The 21993-nt window shown below is 33.6% G+C and overlaps 1 protein-coding gene across 1 annotated transcript in view; it reads left to right on the top strand.

Annotated features, from left to right (window-relative positions):
* LOC149800900 (uncharacterized) overlaps positions 1–21993 on the top strand; it is a 163781-nt gene that overhangs the window by 104067 nt on the left and 37721 nt on the right. The window contains exons 35-41 of the mRNA XM_089956750.1: positions 5864–6011; positions 8713–8830; positions 10034–10126; positions 16908–17010; positions 18405–18633; positions 19691–19863; positions 21043–21145. Of these exons, the coding sequence (XP_089812876.1) occupies positions 5864–6011; positions 8713–8830; positions 10034–10126; positions 16908–17010; positions 18405–18633; positions 19691–19863; positions 21043–21145 (967 nt within the window). The remainder of the gene's footprint in view (positions 1–5863; positions 6012–8712; positions 8831–10033; positions 10127–16907; positions 17011–18404; positions 18634–19690; positions 19864–21042; positions 21146–21993) is intronic.

Here is a 21993-nt window from a genome sequence, read left to right on the forward strand (position 1 = left end):
ACATTTATCCCATTGCCCATATTAATCTTACACATTTATCCCATTGCCCATATTAATCTTACACATTTATCCCATTGCCCATATTATCTTACATATTATCCCATTGCCCATATTAATCTTATGCATTTATCCCATTGCCCATATTAATCTTACACATTTATCCCATTGCCCATATTATCTTACATACTATCCAATTGCCCATATTAATCTTACATGGGCCTGAAACTGGATACATTTTAAATGAGCTGTAATCGGAACATGACTTAAATGTAGAATTTCTTCAGTCTTATATTTTAGATTCAAGAGTATCTCTGTCCAATTCTTGTTCTAATAAATTAACAGTAATAGACCTGCATATGGTAGTCGATGCATACACAATAAAGAAATAATATCTGGATCTGTCAACATCCTTAAAGTCTTAAAGTCTAAAATCACCACTGGAATGAAACAATTCAATATTTACATCTGTTACAGTAAAACCTGTCTTGAAAGATCACTGCTATGTGAGACCACCTGTCTTAAGCGACCACATTCTCAATGCACAAATTTATTGATTGTTTAGCATTGTGACCTGTTATGAGAGACCACCTGTCTTGAGAGACCATAACATTTTGGCAGATGAAGTGGTCTTTCAAGACAGGTTCTACTGTATAATAAATATTTCAGACTGCACATCATCAATAATCCTTATGTGTTCAATTTAGCTTTGTTAGCCACGACCTTGATATCACCGAGTTTGATATTGCTGTATTGTTTTGTTGCAACATCATCGATGGGTTCTTGTGTTTGCTGAATTTGGTTTCTATTCATGATAAAGTCTTCACTTATTACATGGCCATACTTTTTACTTTTGGATTTCATTTTTGTGTTGACATAACCTTTTTGATAAATTCCACCTACACAACTGTCTCCTTTTCCCCTGATTTCATTGTTTTCAGCCAGGTTTTTTGCATCAACAACTTGCAGCTTCACAACAACATCTTGAATGTCCACATTAGATGTTTTAAGTTTTCCAGTTTGATCTTGGAAAATCACAAGCTTGCCTGGGTTGATGTCAACAAGAACCCACTTGCATGCTCAGTCAGATCTGCTTTGGTGGCAAACTTGCTCAGATCCGCATAAGCACTGTGTCTGGATGAGTAGCGTCCATAAATATTAATAGGCACTTTATATGCTATCAAGGGCACTTTCTACTTGAGAAAGTAAAATCAGCACACTCTTGCGGTTACTTGGTGAACCCTCAAGTGCACACAATGCTTCAGTAACAAGACGTCCAACTGAGTTTGTAATGGTAGAGTGAGTCAAATACTATTGCGGTAGATGACTTTGTGTACATCTGTTTAAATAATCAATGACTTCAGATGGTGGTGCAAGCCCATATGAGTCAAAATACAAAAGCTAACTGAGTGTTATCGCAAAATCAACCCAGTGAGTCTCAGGTACTGTTGTCTAATCCAGGTAAACAATGCCAGTTTCCCTTGTGCCTTGGATCATTAATGCAAGTTCATTCCACATAAAGACACCATAGAAATGCTTGACTGACTTTGCGATAGGAAGTAAATCAAGACTCCTTAATGGACACATGACTTTTTGTGAGTTGTACCAGGTATTTGAAGACCTTGGCCTGCAAGAATTCTGTGAGTTGTCCCAGGCAGTTGAAGGCCTTTTCTTCTTTTTATTCATCTAAGAAATGTTATGTGGCCTCCAATTGCCTTTTTCAGAGCCATCCCATATTCTATTCTGACTGACACTAACTTAGCTGGTTTTGCAACTGGAGGAGCCTTAGCCACCAGCAATGCTGTAATGGCTGTTAGGGATGGAAATATTTCACCATTTTTTTTTTACATTTTTTGTCACCTTTGATTTGGATATCTTTAATGTCAACTAGGTGTTCTTTTGTTTTGCCATCTGAACATGGTTAAGTTGTGCTTGGGTCAACCATAAGGAGTCATTGGCAAATAATTATGTTGGAGAAAGCCTAATTGTGACATCACAGGTTCAATTACTGGTTTGAGAAAATGTTATTAGTTTTTATCTGGTGTTGCTAAAATTGCTAAAACCTGCTTTCTTTTAAATATGTAATGAGTGTGTGACAACGGTGATATACCATTAGAACTCGTAAACAAAAACAAACTTTATCTGCAGTTATTGACGGGATTATCATGGCATCCATAATATTAATTTTGACCATAAAAAACTTTGCCATCAGTGAAACAAGCAGACTGTTAAATTGCAACATTGTCTTTAGGTAAAAATGTGTTTGTATGTTTGGCAAATATCTCTACATACCCTGAATATCTGACTGAAAGGAATCACACAGGAAAATGATAATGAGTGTCCTTGAAGTTATCTTTGATACATTATGAATGCAGTGTTGTGATTTAATTTTTTACTGACACAAATGTGCCATTGCCACCAGATCTGTCAACAAAACAAGTGGGCTGTGGGTCCATAAAAGAAGCAGTCTTTTTATTGGGGTATTTGCACTTGTAATTCTATACAGTATTTTTGATTGGGGTATTTGCACTTGTAATTCTATACAGTCATTTTGATTGGGGTATTTAGTCACATACAAATATACTGAAAATCTTTTTGATTTTACCTATTATCCAAGGTGCTTCAATGTCAAATGTGGGATTACATAAAATTTTGTCCATTGTTGATACATTATTGGTTTTGGTTAATAAGCCTTTTGATGGCTTTGTCACTATTGTTCACATCCATAATCCACTTCTCATTTAATGCATCTACAAGCATCAAGCATTGAATCATCTAGACATTGTTGGGTAACTTCATTGATAAATTTACTGACTTGCTCAGGCATTGCTTCTGTTGATGGAAGTCTAATCACCTTTTGTTTGTTGAGTCAATAATCATCATAGTTGATTGTGAATCTATTGAACTGCTTGCAGTTGCAGATTTTTCAACCAGTCTACAGCAATGTTTTTGATGCTATCACTGACTCACATTGCAACTTCTTTAGCAGTTTTATCCAGTGTACAAAGAAAAGGTGGTGTGCATGTGAACAATTCCTGACAATGTCTGGTGCAATATGGTATCTGGACCCTTTTGTTCTTGCATGTAAGATTTGTTTGCCCTCAGGAATTTCATTGATGTTTTCAGGCCAACTGAGAATTGTTCTTATTGAACACTGTTCAGTTTCAACCTCATATGATGTAGATTTAATCAAGATCGCACATCTAATAGTAGGTTCATGTATGTAAAGGAAAATTGACCAGTCTTTGCCAGTCTGTAACAATATTCTTCACTAAATCTGCTCATTGATTGATCAATTCCATGTTGTACATGCCAGCAAGAAGTCAACTTTTTGCCAGGTTATGCCATCATCCATCAAAAATTAAAGTTATTCATGGGAGGACAGCTGAATGGTCATGACTGGATATTAGGCAAACTGTAATACACATGCAGTGATGCTAGTGCCATCTCAAGTGTGCATAATTCCCCAGCAGTTATTTGTGTAGAGAAAGTCACATAGAATTATGTTGCTGTTGATGAGATTGTAATCATCAAGATGAGATGCTTGGGTTGTATTTACAATAACTTGCTGCAATGCAGCATTGATTTCATGGAGAATTGCCTCAGAAATCATCCTTGGTGTACAACATTTGTTTTGTTATATGCATCAAGCAATGTCTTAAGCAAGTTCATGCATCAAAAAAAGAAATGTTCCTGGATCCATGATGTTGTTGGTGAGCAATCACTGACAAATCAATGCGGCCTTGATGACTTCTAGTGCCTTGTTGCCCACATGAACATGCCATGAGTGTTTCCAGCTGATCCATGAGTTCATTTACCTGTTTATCGGTCCACATGTATTCATTCAGACCCAGATGCAGTTGGTGAAGTAACCAAAATCATGGAACCATTGTATGCCCCTTGTTTATGTTGATGTTTTTGTGCATGACCGCTGAGACCTTTTCCATGTTTGGTTGGTTCCTCCCCTGGTTATGAATAATATTCTTGTTGAGGTTGCCCTGTAAAACCAGTCGCATAGATTTTTTGCAAGACCTCTTTGTATGCATGCATAAAATTATTCTAGTTTGGTTTGATCTTTTCCTGGTAAATTCAGTTGGTAAATATCCATTGCTTCATGTCAAGCAGTGACAAACTCAGCATGGTGCAATGATACACATCGATATAATGTTCCTTTGACCGGATCTGATTTACTGTATGTGTGAATATTGTGTCACTCATGCAAGCATTCCACATACATGTTGAGTTCTTTGGCCTTTTTGGTGTTTTCATCACTTTGTGTTCCAACCACAACCAAATACATGTTAGGACACATTCCCATAGATTTTTTGATTGTCTTTCCTGAGCACTCATCCTATAATTTACCAACTATTTTGTTGGTGTTACTAAACAGTGAATGATCTTTTGGATACTTGCTTTTGTCAGACTTGTATACTAACTTAGTTCAGCGATGTCCTTGTATACATTATCATTTGTGATATGCATCTTTATCCATGCACACATGCAGGATCTTGATGCTTTCACCATATTATGGTTTGATCTTGTCATAGGAAATTTCATACCTGATAAATTTAGAGAAGTCCAACTTTTCACTTATTTTCCTCATAAGAGTGGCCTTGTATAAGTTGTTGCACTTCCAAGATATTTCCTAAGTCATTTAATTTATCAAGATGCTTGAGATATATATTTGAAAAATCATTTATTTTTTGGGCCTCTCTGACAAACCTGTATGATGCATTTAAATGAAACAGTGGATTAATCTCTTCTGTAGCATTATTAATGCTCCATTGCACTGGTATTATAATCACGGAATTGGATATACTCATAATTCTTTCAAACTACTATATGAATCAATTTGTTAATTGTTTGCTGTTTATATAATATACTGCACTGATTGTTTAATGAAATATTCTCACACTATGTGTGACACAGTCGCTATAGTTACACAGAGAAAACACAGATACACAAATATTATCAGAGTAATATTTTATACATAATATAGTGGTGATCAGTAATCATATTTCTGCAGTAATATTTTTGCCATGTAGTGTAGTATAATTATAATAAATAAAACAGGCCTGACAGTGGCGTCACGGTATTAACTTTGTTTGTGGCCTACTGCAGGTTTCAATTGCAATAGGCCCCCTGCATTTTCATGATTGTAATTTGCACTTGTGTGATTCAGGGTAATGGGTATAGAAGGCTTTGACAAATATTAATAACTGAAATCCAAAAGCCCCATAATGATACCAAGGACAGAACACATAAGAGAGACAAAAATAATATAATAGGATATTTTTGGATTTATATGTAGGTAATCTGATTGGAATTTTGGTCCATTAGATAAACTTTTCAATCTTTTTAACCATTTCAACAATTTATTTTTGGCTGGATGAGGAAAGTAAAACTTGCTAAACAAATGAAATTTGGTAGGAATGTTTATTTTCAAATGGAGACAAGCTGATCAGATTTTTAAGTCGTTAATTGCAAAGTTTTTGAACTTGTTGGACCTGTTAAACAAATACTTCATTAGGTCAGCAAATGAAGTTTGATATACATTTTTTTAAAGAGTAATTGTTAATGCAGTTGGGGCATATGTGTTTATAAACACAAAACTAATTTTCAAACAAGATTGTGAATAAATTATGAATCCTAGTAAGTTACTGAGTTCTTAACAAAAATGCAAAACTATTAAAAAATCATTTTACCATCAAAATTCAGCAGAAGCAACACAATATGTTATTCTTGCCTTAATTTATAACATAATTCTGTCTAACCATTCACCCTCTGTACTCCCATCTATCTGCTGTATAGTGATATAGGGTTAGACAGGCAGATAAATATTTTTATTCCTACATATTTATTTCAGGGACTCTGAGCTGATCGTTACTGTCAGAGGACCACGGCCGGAGAACATCCTTTTCATGGTTCATGAAGTTTTTGATGGCCTTATTTCTGAATCATTCAGAGGTGTGACCTATGACTTCATGATGCCTTGTTTGGACTGTGCCAAACATGTAAGAATAGCTTGTTAATAAATGATAAGCCCATATTTGTCTGTTTACAGCCTAAAAGGTTTTAATGCAGGATATGAATACAATTAAGTGATAAATACAAATATGTATTAAGCAATGCTTCATTGCCTTACTGTAAAAGATGTTGTAAAGGGCAAGATGTAACTTGTGATTTTATACATGCATGTTTCTCAGATTATAGTTGTTACTACACATCTGGCAAACCTATTTTGAGAAAGTATTTTGTGAACATTTGCTGATGATTGAATAAACATGTTTAATTTTGCTACAGTAGAATATCAGAACATTTTGTTAATAGTCAATTGGATGAAGTGCTTGTAAAATGCATATGAAGCATTCACAATTTTAACAAAGGCCTTTTAAATGCTTAAAGGGGAAATCCATGAAATTTGCACTCATTATTATTTAATAGCTATATTCTTAATAAATACAGAAAATACAAATGAAGTTCAAAGAAAGTTGTGGTTATGGAAATAATTAAGTTCAAATTTTTGATAATCCAGTTCTACTGTGTGTTTGGTGCCATGCAGTTTTAAAATGTATGAATAATGTGAAAGCATCAGGATGGTTTATTATTACATAAATGCTTAATTTTACGTGCTTGATCTGGCATTCAATACATCTGTTTGATACATATTTCCATATCACACACCCATATTCGTACTACTTAGGTGCCTTCATTGATGTCCACCCATAGATATTTTTTGATGCAGTTGATAGAACTTTTGTAAATCCCATTTTGTTTTGAATTTATTCATACAGTAAAGCTTCAAATATTTTAAAGTGTAAAAAAGGGGGTATGTAATAAACACAAAACCACATTCCTCTTTTTTACTGACTCAGGGGCAATAAATTGTTTGGCATCACTTTTGAAAATGTCTCAGTCTGACAGCCTTGAAATATCCCTATTACATATCAAGCTTGTTCTTTGCACTGACTCAGAATGAAACATGTATGCAGTTTTTTTGTTGTTTTATGTCAGGAGTTTAGTTTATATTCACACAGTGTTAAAAATGCCAGTAATGTTATTCAAGAGAAATATCTTCATAAAATCAAAGAAGTACACTAAGCCGCAAGATATGGTTACTTTTAATTCAGGTGGGTTTTTCCCATTGAGGATTTTGAAAGTTTGTGACAATTTACAACCTGAGTGAAAGTTAAAAGACACTGTTTTGATTGCTGAACTATCATATGACAACAGAAAATCATCTGGACCTACAATTTCATAAATGACTGAGTAGTAGTAAATAAATATTTTGTGATGTTCAGCATGGAAGGACTGTAATCATGAGTTTCAACTATGTAGTACATGTAGTTATTGTAAGCAAACAAACCTTGTGACATATCAAACAATCTCCAACAGCTGTCAACACTAACAGCGCTATTATGTGACTTTAAATTATTTATTTCATTTCATAGAAATACCCCAAATTTACATATTGCTTTGGGGGCCCCAGGTGGCAGAGTGGTCCAAGGCACTTGCCTTTACAAATTACTGACAAATGACCTCTGTCCATGTGGGTTGACTCTTAGGCTCATCCAGTGTGGGTAAGTGAGAAAGCTTGCCAGTAGGGTTGGTGTTTTACCTAGGGTTTTCCTGTATTCTTCCATCACCAATTACATACTGACTGCAATGTATAGCCAATCATTATGTTGAAAAATTTCATTAAAGCCATAAAATATTAAAATAATAAAATAAACTAGAGACAAACAGTCATACATATAATTATATTGTTATAAAGGATATACAATATATCAATGTAAATTATACAATTTTATATAGTGCATTAGCATTAAGTCCATTAGGATACAGAGTATCTAACTTATGAATCCAATAAGTTTCTTTTATGAGTCTATTCATGTCACCATGCACAATATCTATTGGCATGAAAGAAAAATCAAGTAGAGAGTGATTAAAAAAGACGTCATCCGTTACTTTCAAAACATTTTGTGCCTGAAGAAGCATACATTAAATGCGAAACTAGTTGCACAGAATTTTTGGCGTTTGTGTTGTTTTTTTATCACAATTATTAAAGCCATAAAAGAATTCTGGGATGGAGGTTATATAAAATATGTCTCATGTTTGTCATATTTAGTAAGTAAAATGCAACTTGTGCACTCAAAAATTTGAGAACAAAAATTCTCTAGCTTTATGTTTGTATTTTCCCTCAAATTAAGGCTTGTGTTAATGTAAAATCATAAATGTGTCATTGTAGATTCAGTTGTAAAAACTGATTTGTCCACTGATTTGCATTTGAACTTAAGTAGTGTCAAGATCGTGATCACGGTATCAATTACATGCAAGATGTTGCATTCATGCATTGTTTGCCTCAGATTTAACAATGTTTATCAGCTATGCTTTTGTCAATGTACAGAGTAAAGAAAGCAGGACAATATGAAATATTAATATTATTTAAATATTATATAAATTTATGTATTTGATAGTATTGCTGCACAACAAATATTCTCCATATGATAGTCAATCATATGTGATGGTACAGTTATGTAACAGTTTCATGTCATAATTTGGATTATATTTGCATTATTATATTTTTCTTTTTCCGAATATTAGTATCATTTTTACACAAATTTAATTCATTCACTAAATTAGCTAAAATTGTATCCTCACTTTATGATTTACTGTATATAAATGTCACATTTGATTCCATACTTATTTTTTCAGAATGTCAAGGAACCACACATGTTTGCTGCATCAACAATCAGGAGGGCTCTGGAGCTGAAGGCCCCGTTCCTTCAGTGTACCAAGTACTTCCACAATGTCTCTTGTGTGGATCTACTCAGTAAGTCACATTGTGTCTGTAATAAAAAAACTCATGCCACATGCATGCACACGCACATATACATGTGTATATATCTTTAATATCTAGCAAGATGCTGGCAGGAGTCATCTGATGGTCAAAATACCAACTGACTCTTTAATTTTATAGACAGTATCAAAATCGTCATCTCTCAAATGGTCACTAACCCGTACAAAATTTCCCAGGCAGACTTAAATCAGATTTCAAACGGGTTTTTGAAGCGCTTTCTGCTTAAACCATAATTGCTCATATTAAGGGAACTTAAGGAATTTCAAGCGGAATTCAGGTGGATGCAGGGTGGAATTTTAGGCAAAATTTGCAAATTATTTGTTCTAATATTCTGCTTAAAGAACAAGAATCTGTTTAGGATTTCCACCTGAAATAAAAATCTGCCTGAAATCCTGTACAAAATTTCCAGGCAGACTTTAGGCAGATTTCAGACGGGTTTCTTAAGCATTTTCTGCCTAACGATAAACTTAAAGACGCATAGAAGAATTTCAAGCAGACTTTAGGTGGATTTCTGGTAGAATTTTAGGTGAAATATGCAGATTAGTTGTCCTAAGATTATGCTTAAACAAAAAAAAGATCCATCTAGGATTTGCGCCTAAAATAAAATTCTACCTGAAAAAGCACTCGCCTGAAATTTCCACCTGAAATGAAAATCTGCCCAAGATTTCTGTCTAAAAAAAAGTCTGCCTAAAATGTCTAAATAAATATCCAATAAAATATCTGCTTCAGATTTCAATTAAACTGCCTAGTGATTCTTAGACATTATTGGGAATCAATGATAAATATTCACAATAATTTTTAAAATGAATAATAAATTTTATTTTGACAGACTTAAAATATGATTTAGGTTTTCCTTGTCCTCATTTTCTTTCTTGCATACAAAACCTAATCCGTGATGGCATCATTTAAGTCTTTTTCATTTCACTGAAAATTTGGTTAGATTTCACAAATATTTTGACCAAAACTTTCACCAAAATTCTGGTGAGGTTTGACAAATATTTTTGCCAAAACATTCCCTTAAGTTTTGGCGAGATCTCTAACATTTCATTGAAAGTTTTGTGAGAGTTTACTAAAACTTTGCTGAGATTTCACTAAAATTTTGATTATTAAATTTTAGTCAGTTAATTTCATTTAGCTTAATGCAGAATTATTATGCTCTCATTTTTTCTTTTCCAGCATGCATGCCCCCTGATTCACACAGTGACTTTGACCTCCACATTGCCCATGCAGTCCGAGGCTTGAAGGCCTTGAGAAAGGACCTGACAGCTGGTAAGAAATCTGGCTTAGTATTCTGGCCCAGTATTCTGTCCTGGTATTTTATGTGATTCAGGCATAACTTTATGGTTTTGAATTTGAGACATTTTGTCATTTTACTTTCAGAGTAAGAATCTAATCTTGAAATTTGTTGTCTAGGTTTGGAGTTTTGAGGTGGGTTTCGATTTTATGTGTCATTTGTTTTGAGAAACCTTTTGCTTTCTGGTTAATGTTTATTTTTAATTATGTTGATATTCCCATGCCCCTTATCTACCATTATCCCTTAGTCAAGGATTGGTAAGGTCAGGTCAGACCCAATTTATTGTTTGTGTGTTCATCTGCCTTATGTTTGCCATCTTTTAAGTGTAGAAACTTAAAACCAGAGATTGAAATCAAAATTAGATAATGACTGATATCACCTGTGTACTGATTTAATGTTCCTATTGATGTGTGGGTAAGTTGTGACCAGTTTGAATATAACCTTAATATTAAGAAATGTTCCTATTCGTAGACCACAGCAAAATGAGGTCTTCATTCACATTTACTTACTTGTAGATTCTCAACTTCTGTAATTAATGATTTTTAGATTGATAATTGCTGTCTAAGACTTGTATATAATGATTTTTTATGAGTAGTTAAAATTGTACATGATGATTTTATCATGAGTACTTGGACTTGTACATAATGAGTCATGAGTACTTTGTCAGACTTGTACATAATGAGTCATGAGTACTTTGTCAGACTTGTACATAATGATTTTGTCATGAGTATTTAGATTTTGTCCATACTGATTTCGTCATCTGGCCATGAGTACTTTACACATGGAAAATAAATCTATTAAAAAATTTGGCTTTTTTTTAGTACACTTCAGAATCTTTAGAAAGGAGATTTATCCATTATATTTGCTACTCTCATTATCATTTAAAATAATTACTGGTTTTAAAATGTTAAATTTTGAATCATGATACAAGCATTCTATACTTTTATACAGATATGCATGATTCTTTTTCATATTTCATCTAACTCCTCACTTCTGTGTGCTCTTTAGCTGCACATTTTCATCAAGCTATTCCAGTAAAATATACTTGGGATGCAGGGAAGGCACATTTTTGTGTCATAATTACCCACAGATTCAGTTTTAGCATTTTCATGTATAAATGTTTTGAATAATCAGAGTAGCCTGGCAAATTTAAAAAAAATGCCTTCCCTGGATAATGTGTGTTTAAATGGAACAGTGCTCAGGGAAAATTGTTGAAAATCTGCTAACTATTTTTGTTTTGTGCAAATACGACCATGCCTGTATCAGCTGTAGCAATGGTATGTGTCACTAAAAACTTTATGATGGCAGTTAATTTTCATTTTTAAATAAGACTTTTTGGCAATCAAACATTCAGGGTTGGTAGTACTTTGCCCAATTGCAGTGCAAATTCACTTTTGGCCATGAATGTAATGTATTTACCAGGTTGAATTAATGCCAAAGGGGACTAAATTTCTAGGATGAAAACCATGGGGAAATAAACAGTTGGGCACTTGTTCACTGAATTATTAGTTTGAAAGAAACATAATTCAGAAAACATAGGAATTATTATAATAATTGCTGGTGGATAAGGAGTGTACTAAAGTTAATTTAAAAGAGGATCCAGAACAGAAAACTCTTTAGTGCAAATTCTTTTCAAGTGATCCAGATGCTGTAGAAACAGATAAGATGTCTCTTTTATTTTATCACTGTTTGTGTATTAAGAACTATCTAGTATTTTCTTTTGTCTCCTTGAAATTTTGTGTGTTTCCCAGATTGGAAAGACAAGCGGACACTATGTCCTTTCATTTGCATTTCAGTTTTCATTTCATTTGCAAACAGTTTTCTTTTCATTTGCATTCCATTTCTATTTAACTGTCAATTTGACCTACCAATGTGCCATTGTGAAATCTTACTTTGGCTAACCCTGCTGAATAGATGGTTGTATTGACATGGGGTTTTCATGTCTCGTTTCATATTGTTTATCTTCGTCATTCTGTCTTTTGCATTTGTTCCATCTGTTGGCACTCATCATTTCATTTACATTTCATTTGCATTTCATTTGCATTTCATTTACATTTCATTTGCATTTCATTTACATTTCATTTGCATTTCATTTACATTTCATTTGCATTTCATTTACATTTTTTTGCATTTATTCATAATTCAGTCTTCATTCCACTTTGATTTCAAAGGTAGAATGACCTTGTTTAGGGTTTGTAAACATGGAGGTGCTGGGAGTTGGAAAACCCTGAGAAAATCTTTGATCTTGGAAGGGTGACCATATACCCTAGCACACGTAACCCATGACAGTAGAAGTGGAAAGATAGCATGTTGCCATTATACTGTGCAGATGTTTCTAGAAGAAGCAAGTCTGACAGCTTAAAAACCTTCAACATTTTAAATTTATGCAGTTGAAAAGCTATTTTTTTTACACATTGACATAAATGTTATTGTTTAAAGAACTGAATTAATTCATGAATTTAAAGTCACAATGAAATACAAACAAAACTTATATTTAAAGCAACCCCTTCCCCATACAGTAGTAAAGTATCGCTTAACACCAGTGGTGTTTATGGGACTGAGAAGCATATATCATAATAAATTTATGAAAGATGAGGATCAGTCTAAATTGAATTGATTACAAATTAGTTTGCATGCATGATTTAAAGAACTTGTATGCACAGTATGAATATAATGACTTTGGTGCTGTAGTAATAGATGCAAAATACAGTTATTTCACTTAGCATATATTTTAAATACTTATAATCCTCAATAAAACTTTATGATGTCCAATGAAATTTGGAAACGTGCAAGAAATGTAATGGCAATAAAGTTCCCGCAAATGAACTATCAATCACATTTTGAGCCTTAATTAATCACTCATGACCTTGAATAATAATTGTTACCTTTCATTCCATGAAATCATCCAACATTATGTATGGGCCATGAAAGCATTATATTATCTACTGTTAGACACTGTCCTATCCTGAATTGTTATATTAATGTGGAAGCAATTACTGTATTTGACTTCAGCATTAGACATTTCATGATATTCACTATTCCGTTAAGCAAATGGAACATGGGCAGTATTTTACTACAAAATATGTCTTGTGCATATGACTTAAATTGCTGAAAAAAACCTCATCAGCAGATGAATCATTTTTTCTCAAAGAAAATATTGATTACATCCATCTGGAGGGACAGTCATATGTGGAGATATTCTACCTTATTTGAATTGGGTTATGGATAGATGTTTTTTATGTTTAGTGACACCTTACCTGTAAGTAGATCTCAACTGTCCTTCCTTTCATTTAATTGTGCACTGACTTGAATCATGACAACTGAATCCAGGGGTTTCAACTTGTCCATACCTTGGATCATGACAACTAAATCCAGGGGTTTCAACTTGTCCATACCTTGGATCATGACAACTAAATCCAGGGGTTTCAACTTGTCCATACCTTGGATCATGACAACTGAATCCAGGGGTTTCAACTTGTCCATACCTTGGATCATGACAACTGAATCCAGGGGTTTCACCTTGTCCATACCTTGGATCATGACAACTAAATCCAGGGGTTTCAACTTGTCCATACCTTGAATCATGACAACTGAATCCAGGGGTTTCAACTTGTCCATACCTTTGATCATGACAACTGAATCCAGGGGTTTCAACTTGTCCATACCTTGGATCATGACAACTAAATCCAGGGGTTTCAACTTGTCCATACCTTTGATTGAGACCACGGCCTCTGGCTGCTGTGCTGTTTGAAAACAAAAAGTACTTCTGCCTTTAGATCATGCTTAAAGAGCAGCAAGTCCTTTGCCGAGATCTGATCAACAAAATAGACGATTCCTAAGGATCAGGCAGGCATACGATGCTTGGATGCTTTACTTCAAGTTTCCTGGTCTCTGTCTACTGTGTTTTCAAAATGGTGATTGTTGAGAATTAAAACTCAGTTTTGACATAATTATTTATATATGAACAAGATGTAAATTTTGTTTTGAAAAAGCTTCATTTGCTGTCATTGGCTTTGTTTTTGTGCCTAATATATCATTGTCAAGAGATTCATTTTTTAATGTGCTCTTTAAGAACACTGGAAAGCATAATTACAGTCCTAATTTAAGCTGTGTAATTAAGCCTGTTTGCATATATATATGTGTGTGTGTGTGTGTGTGTGTGTGTGTGTGTGTATGTATGTGTGTGTGTGTGTGTGTGTGTATATATATATATATATATATATATATATATATATATATATATATATATATATATATATATATATATATATATATATATATATACAAACTTGCCAGAGGATGTCTGTATCTTTGATTCAGTCCTCCATATTTATGTTAAGATTGAGCAGTGATTAACATATTAATTAACTGAATTACTGCTTTAGCAATTAAGCCTGTTTACTTAAAAATGCATGGAAGTGAATGTTGGTATAATCTTTTAAGAGAAATATACATTATTGCTGAATACAGCATGACCCCTCTACAACATGGTGGTTGGGGTCAATAGAACCCAACCAAATTATGGACCGAACTGTGTTATAACCAACCAAGTCAATTAGCTGAAGAAAATGATGTCATGTATCAAAACAATTGCCAAGGCGAAGGTAATAAAAGTAGGCTGAAAGATACGTGCTTTTGATTAAATCAGACTAGTCTGAAATACATCTGTATATTGTACAACTTACATTTGTGTAGTACAATCCATAATCCATTTAGTACTGTACTTGTACACGAAAAATCTATGAATTCAAGTGTAGATCACGCTATAAAATTAATGTATCAATTCGCATTAGGAAACACAAATAATATGAAGTATGGTAGTCCTCATTTGATCTTTATCTGATTGACACTAAACAATTCACAGCAATATTTTTATCGACCGCTCCGGTGACCTAGTGGTTAGAGCATCTGCCTCGAATGCAGGAGGTCATGGGTTTGATCCCCAGCCAAGTCATACCAAAGACTTACAAAAATGGTACTAACAGCTGCCTCACTTGGCGCTCAGCATTAAGAGGTTAGTGTTAGGACTGGTCGGCCTGGTGTCAGGATAATATGTCTGGGTGGGACATCATGCTACATGTCTGTGGCATGATACCCCAGTGCTAGACATCACTATAAACTGTCACACTGCAGACATCGTAGCAATATGACTGAAAAATTGTTAAAGCTATGTTAAAATTCCAAATAACACACACACACAATAATGTTACCATTATCATATGGCTATAGTTGTTTACATGCTAAAAGTACATGTACTTAAATTGGCCTAGAGTTTTGTCAGCTAGAGACAGCTATCATCTTGCCAAGGCTATCCAGTGAATGAGGCTATTCATAGGAAAATGAAAACACGAACAAATTAAAAAGTTTAACAAATATCTTGGTGAGATACCCTTCTTCAATTAACTTGACAGCCAGATATCAGGTTTCAAAAGATTGGAAATTTAATTTGCATTTATGCTGGCATTGTGAGTGATCATAAGCATGAACTGTTTTTCTGTGAAAAGGAAACTTCTGAAAATGCAACAATCCATCAGATTCAATTGCTTTTATTTATGTTTGGTGCTGACCTCCTTTGATGAAAGGTTCTTTGTTTTTGTTGATGATTGTAGTCTGCTTTCTTTGATGAAGGGTTGGGGCATATTGTGTTATTGAAATTACGATTAAAGGACAGCTTCAGAAGACCAAATAGATGCGTTTCTTATTGTGGTTGCAATATCAAAAAATTGTAGAACATTGGTTGAGACTGATTTTTTTTCTTCATTAGCGTAGTATTTATACAGAAAGATTGGTGTTTCAAATGTAATCACCTTTCTTTTAAGTTTCAGCAAAACTATTTTTTCTGGCTACATTTAAACCAAAAGGAATTAGCCACCATTTGGTCGGTTGTAGCAGTTGTTGTTCCTGCATCCAAGGTTGGTTGATTGTAGCTAGTCTCAGTGGGATGACTTCTGGAGTGTATCATGGCATATAGTACTCAGGCCAGATGTTAGAAGAAGCAGATTATGATATAACAATGCACTGTTAACTTAAGATGGTTTGTAAGTATGAACAAAGAATTTGTTCATATAACAATAGATACATTCCAGGCATGTTATATCAAGTTTGCAGCTTCCTTTCATGGTGCCTCTGAATTTCTCCACTCCAAACCCAACATACAAGTTTAAACAAGCAGCAGTGTTGCAAAAAAATTGCTGGATGGTTATTTTGTTGCCAATAAGGGAAAAAAAAGATCACAATTTCTTACATTGGTGAAACCTAGCACAATCTCAGACTAAACGTTTTCCACGTTATTTTTCGTACTATTAAGAATAATTTTTTTTTTCATGTATGAGAACAATACACGTATATGAAATTTCAGGAGCCATGCCATGATCATCTTACATTAGAATTCATATGCAGTCTCTTCCCCAAAATCATAATAAACCTTTTACATGTTATTTTTCATAAGTTTAAGAAAGAATTTCTTTTTCCTTGTACAAGAAAAATACATGTATATAACATTTTTGGGAGCCATGCAATGATCATGTTTTATCAGGATTAATACTTTAACAAAGCCTGCTATAGCGGTAGCAGGTTCACACTGTATTTTATAATGTTTGTTTTGTGTGGTTTTTTTCAAATGACGAATCCATAAAATTAAATATCAACAAATGTTTATTTTTTTAAAACCAAATCATATAATTTGATACCCTCAAATTGAAGTGAGTCACAGTAACTATAAAGATACTTATGCCTTTGTGCGTCTATCTTTCATAGATATATTCCTGTCTTACTGTGACAAGGATGTTGGGAAGGACAGAAGCTCCATGATTCATCCAGTCATGCTGTACGATGATCTGAAAGCTCGTGGATATAAATGGTATTTACTTGTCTTTTTTATCACTCCAACATATTCTATATATATATATATATATATATATATATATATATATATATATATATATATATATATATATATATATATATATATATATATATATTATCACAGTAATTAGATCTTGATCGCTAGATCATGTCGACTTGTCAGCATAAGAAAATTCAGTCATGACAAGTCATGAAGCATCAAGTCATGATCCTGATTTTCTGATGCTGTGAGACATGATCTAGCAATCAAAATTGAATTTGTCTGATAATGATGTTTTTGTTAAAATCGGTTTTTAGATAATTTCATAAAAATTCATATACTTAACTGAAAAATAAAAGAATTTGTTTAACATTTCAACCCTTTTGATACAAACTTTGTCCTAAAACATAAACTGAATTACTTTTTGATCAGTTAACATGCACATAAATGTTTTATGAATGAAGAGCATGAAACAACAGTAACTCATTTTCACTGCTATCACTGTCAGGACAGTGCACTACTTCAAATGATGTATGTTATTCAAGTGATCAGTATTTGAAATTTAAGGGTGGTGCATAAGACAATATAGAAGACTTGAAGACAGTAACACAATGTATTTTGATTGATGCCAGGTAGTTTTGTGCCCAGTGTTTGAATTTTTAAGAGTGCTACAAAAGACAATATTGAAGACTTGAAGACAGTAACACACAATGTATTTTGATTGATGCCAGGTAGTTTAAATAATGTGCCCAGAGTTTGAATTTTTAAGAGTGCTACAAAAGACAATATTGAAGACTTGAAGACAGTAACACAATGTATTTTGATTGATGCCAGGTAGTTTTGTGCCCAGTGTTTGAATTTTTAAGAGTGCTACAAAAGACAATATTGAAGACTTGAAGACAGTAACACACAATGTATTTTGATTGATGCCAGGTAGTTTAAATAATGTGCCCAGAGTTTGAATTTTTAAGAGTGCTACAAAAGACAATATTGAAGACTTGAAGACAGTAACACACAATGTATTTTGTTTGATGCCAGGTAGTTTTGTGCCCAGTGTTTGAATTTTTAAGAGTGCTACAAAAGACAATATTGAAGACTTGAAGACAGTAACACAATGTATTTTGATTGATGCCAGGTAGTTTTGTGCCCAGTGTTTGAATTTTTAAGGTTGGTACAAAAGACAATATAAAAGACTTGAAGATGGTAACACATAATGTATTTTGATGGATGCCAGGTAGTTTAGTGCCCAGTGTTTGAATTTTGGAGGTTGGTGCATAAGATAATATTGAAGACTTTAAGATGGGACTAAGCAGTGTATTTTGTCTGATGCCAGGTATTTGAGTTATGGCAGTTTTACTGTAACTCCCTAATTTTCCACTGAATACATTTAATTATGTTTTTCTTTTCAGCTACTTTCCCCCATCTGGTCTGAGCAAGTCCATGGATGACATGGCTCGTGCATTGTTTGATGCCTCAGTCTTTGTGGCATTCATGTCAGCCAACTACAGCAATGATGAGGCTTGTTGCAGCATCTTCAAATATGCCAGGCTTGTCTTGAAAAAGCCCATGGTTGTTGTTGCAATCGGTGATGGATATGATTGGAAGCAGAGTCAGCTTGGAATACTCCTGACAGATGAGGTCCTCCCCAGTTTGTTCTTTAGATTTTATTTCATAACATTACTTTAATCAGTATTGTTCATCTGTCTGTCTGCCTGAGTGAATAGTTCCTACTTTCCGAGCCATGGTTGCTTAGAGGTTAGCAAGCCAGATCTATGACTGATAGAGTACGGGTTACTTAGAGGTTAGCAAGCCAGACCTATGACTGATAGAGTATGGGTTACTTAGAGGTTAGCAAGCCAGACCTATGACTGATAGAGTATGGATTGCTTAGTGGTTAGCAAGCCAGACCTATGATTGATAGAGTACGGGTTGCTTAGAGGTTAGCAAGCCAGACCTATGACTGAGAGAGTATGGGTTGGAATCCTATCATCAGATCAGTCTAGGCTGTTAATTTTGGTGTGTCCTAACTCCAATTGTCACAGCATTAAATAAACTAGTTGTGTATCTGTACTGTAAAACACCCAAACAAATCAATCTATTAAATAAAACATGATTTTTTGTTTAATGCTATGTCTCACCAGCTATTCTCATGCATAATAAAAGATTTTAAAAATCTAGCATACTCACTAGATCATGAAAAGTGCGTCACTTTGACCAGATAGTGTTGATTAGTACTCATCAAGTTGGATTTACCTGTCCAGCTTCATAATGGTCACCATACTTGTAACAGTGACAGACAAATGTTGCAACATACTTCTCAGGATAACAGTATACAGTTTCTTAATGTTAGATAGGAGAGTGTCAGAGAAATGAAGTTAAATGCAAAATCATGTTGACAATGTCTCTGTTCACACAAAAACCAGAAAAGTATCATCTGAAGATTGATGGCATTATTTTGCCTGTATTTCACAGACAAGACAAAACAAAATTTGTACAAAAATGATACCACATTCAATTTCCATGACAGGTTCCCAAAGTATTTTGTGATTTAGACAAGAAGGGTATTAGGTTTTATTACAGTGATCTGATATGCTTTATGAAGAACCTCCTCATATCTGGATATTAAACAGTTTTCAAATATTTTTCATTCACACTTATTGATTCAGTGGTGTTATGTTTTAAATTTCTTTTTCAGGTATATATCAACATGACAAATGACAAACTGCCCCATTACCAAAGCAAGTTTGATGAACTTCTGGCTGCCATACATGAAAAGACAAACCAGAAGAAGGACCTCACCCAGACAGCACCCTGTTTCTTCAGCTACACCTGGGTCAACTCAAAGACAGCAGTTGATCTTGGAACAAGGTCACAATCAATGCCTGTTTTTGAAACTATTGAATAAAACAGTTTTATTGAATTATAAAAACAATGAAAGCCTATAACTCAGCTCAGTTAGGCTAGTAAGGCTTGTCTTACCATATTATTGTAGGGAATAAAAATAGATGTATTCTTTATCCCCTGAGAGACATGGTGCTAAGCATGCTGGACACCCATTTAGTGGGTTGTGTATTTGAATCCTTTACATAGCTGCTCAGGCTAGCTGCTGTAATCTGTCTCTGGGCACATCACTTTATTTTAATTGTCTCAGCACCTAATATTTTTTCATATCCTGATGTGTCATTAAGCTCATGTTAATCAGTCAGTCGTTACTCAATGTTATTTGCTGACTTCATTCACTAGCAATGTGTAATTTTTTTTTTAAACATGTTTATATACCTATTGAGAATTTGTAAATATTTACCTTTATCTTTTATCTTTAGTACAAAATATAAGTTTATTTAAAATGTTTTACCTTCCTAAATTTTGTTTTGCAATTCTTTATCTTTACATTTTTAGAGCTTAACTGCACATAGATACAGTTCCTGTGCTGATATCCCATTAAATGCTATACATATCTTATTTTCATCGTATTATTCAACTTGTCATAGTTGTAAAAATAAACTTATTCTGTAATATGCCACTCCCTCAATAACTCAAGCCTGGATGACAAGCAAAGCTGCTTATAACTCATGGTCAGGCATGGCTCCATTCAGTCATTTTTGCTTTACAATACTTCCAGATTGGCACTTTTTTGTTAAATATGATGAAATTTGCGATCAAAATTGGTAAAAAAAATCCCCTTGATATATAACTCATTTTATCATTAAACATGGTGATTAGGACTCAGAAATTTCAGTCATCCTGTCTGCGTTTCTTCATGGCATAGGTGTACAAGGCAAATAATTTTGACATTTGGGATTTTAAAAAAAATATATATTTTTCTCATTTGTTGAAAATATTTGTTGATATAATTTGGATAAAAACACAATAATATAAATATTTAAAAAAAATGAAATTGTGAATAACAAATTAATTAAAGTGATTGAGATAGATCATTTTCAAATAAGATTTATATTTTTATATTTAATCAAATTTTTGTTATTATTTATAATGTGACTAAAATAACAAGACTTATTTTCAGTCAAAAACTATTTTTTCTTATAGATACATACCTAGTGCAATAGGATGGGGCGATCCTCGAGAACTGAAGATGTACCTGGAAACAAATGGAATCAGGTGTTGGATTGATGTGGAGAGAGTTGGACAGGTAAGATCGTCCAGACAATGGAAATGACAAACATATATACTCACTTATAGAGTCCAAATGTAAACTACACAGACCCAGATCTCTCATTGCTTATTGCACCAGCAGATATGGGTCTGTTTGCCATATACATTAGTCTCTCATTATAATACATTTTATAGGAGTCATAAAAGTGGACTGTTGTATAGGTGAGGTTACCTCATATTGAGGTATTTTATACATAATATTACTAATAGGATCTATGACCATAATTGCCTTACAAAAGGGACTTCCTTATGGTGAGTACTGTGCAAACATTTACTGGAGTACAATGAGGAAGAGTCTGAGGATTAAAAGCCTTTTGAGTACTACTCCATGGAATGGATATTATTATATTTTGAGTACTACTGCATGAAATGGAAAACATTTTATTTTGAGTACTACTCCATGCAATGGATAACATTATATTTTGAGTACTACTCCATGAAATGGTTAACATTATGATTGAGTGCTGTTATCAGTTACTAAGTAAATAACTACACAATGACTACAAAAGGGTATTTTGTTAACACTTAAACGCTTGTATTTGTACGGATACAGGGTACATAAAAATAAATTGCATATGACAAGAAAGGTTAAGCTAGCTTGATTATATAAGAATGGGATTCAAGTTGTCATTTTTGTCATACACTGAATGTTGGACTTAGGGGTATTGATTTTTTTCCTCCTGAAAATGGACATCATGTAAAGTCTATATGTTATAATTTATGTACATTTCATTCAGTGCAAAATTTTATTAACATATTTGATTATGTATATTATATACACCTAAACAAAGCATGGAACCAGATCTGTTGTCACATAATGTACTG

The sequence above is a fragment of the Sinohyriopsis cumingii genome, chromosome 4 (assembly GCF_028554795.1).
Source record: "Sinohyriopsis cumingii isolate HCF-2022 chromosome 4, ASM2855479v2, whole genome shotgun sequence".
Taxonomy (NCBI): Eukaryota; Metazoa; Mollusca; class Bivalvia; order Unionida; family Unionidae; genus Sinohyriopsis; species Sinohyriopsis cumingii.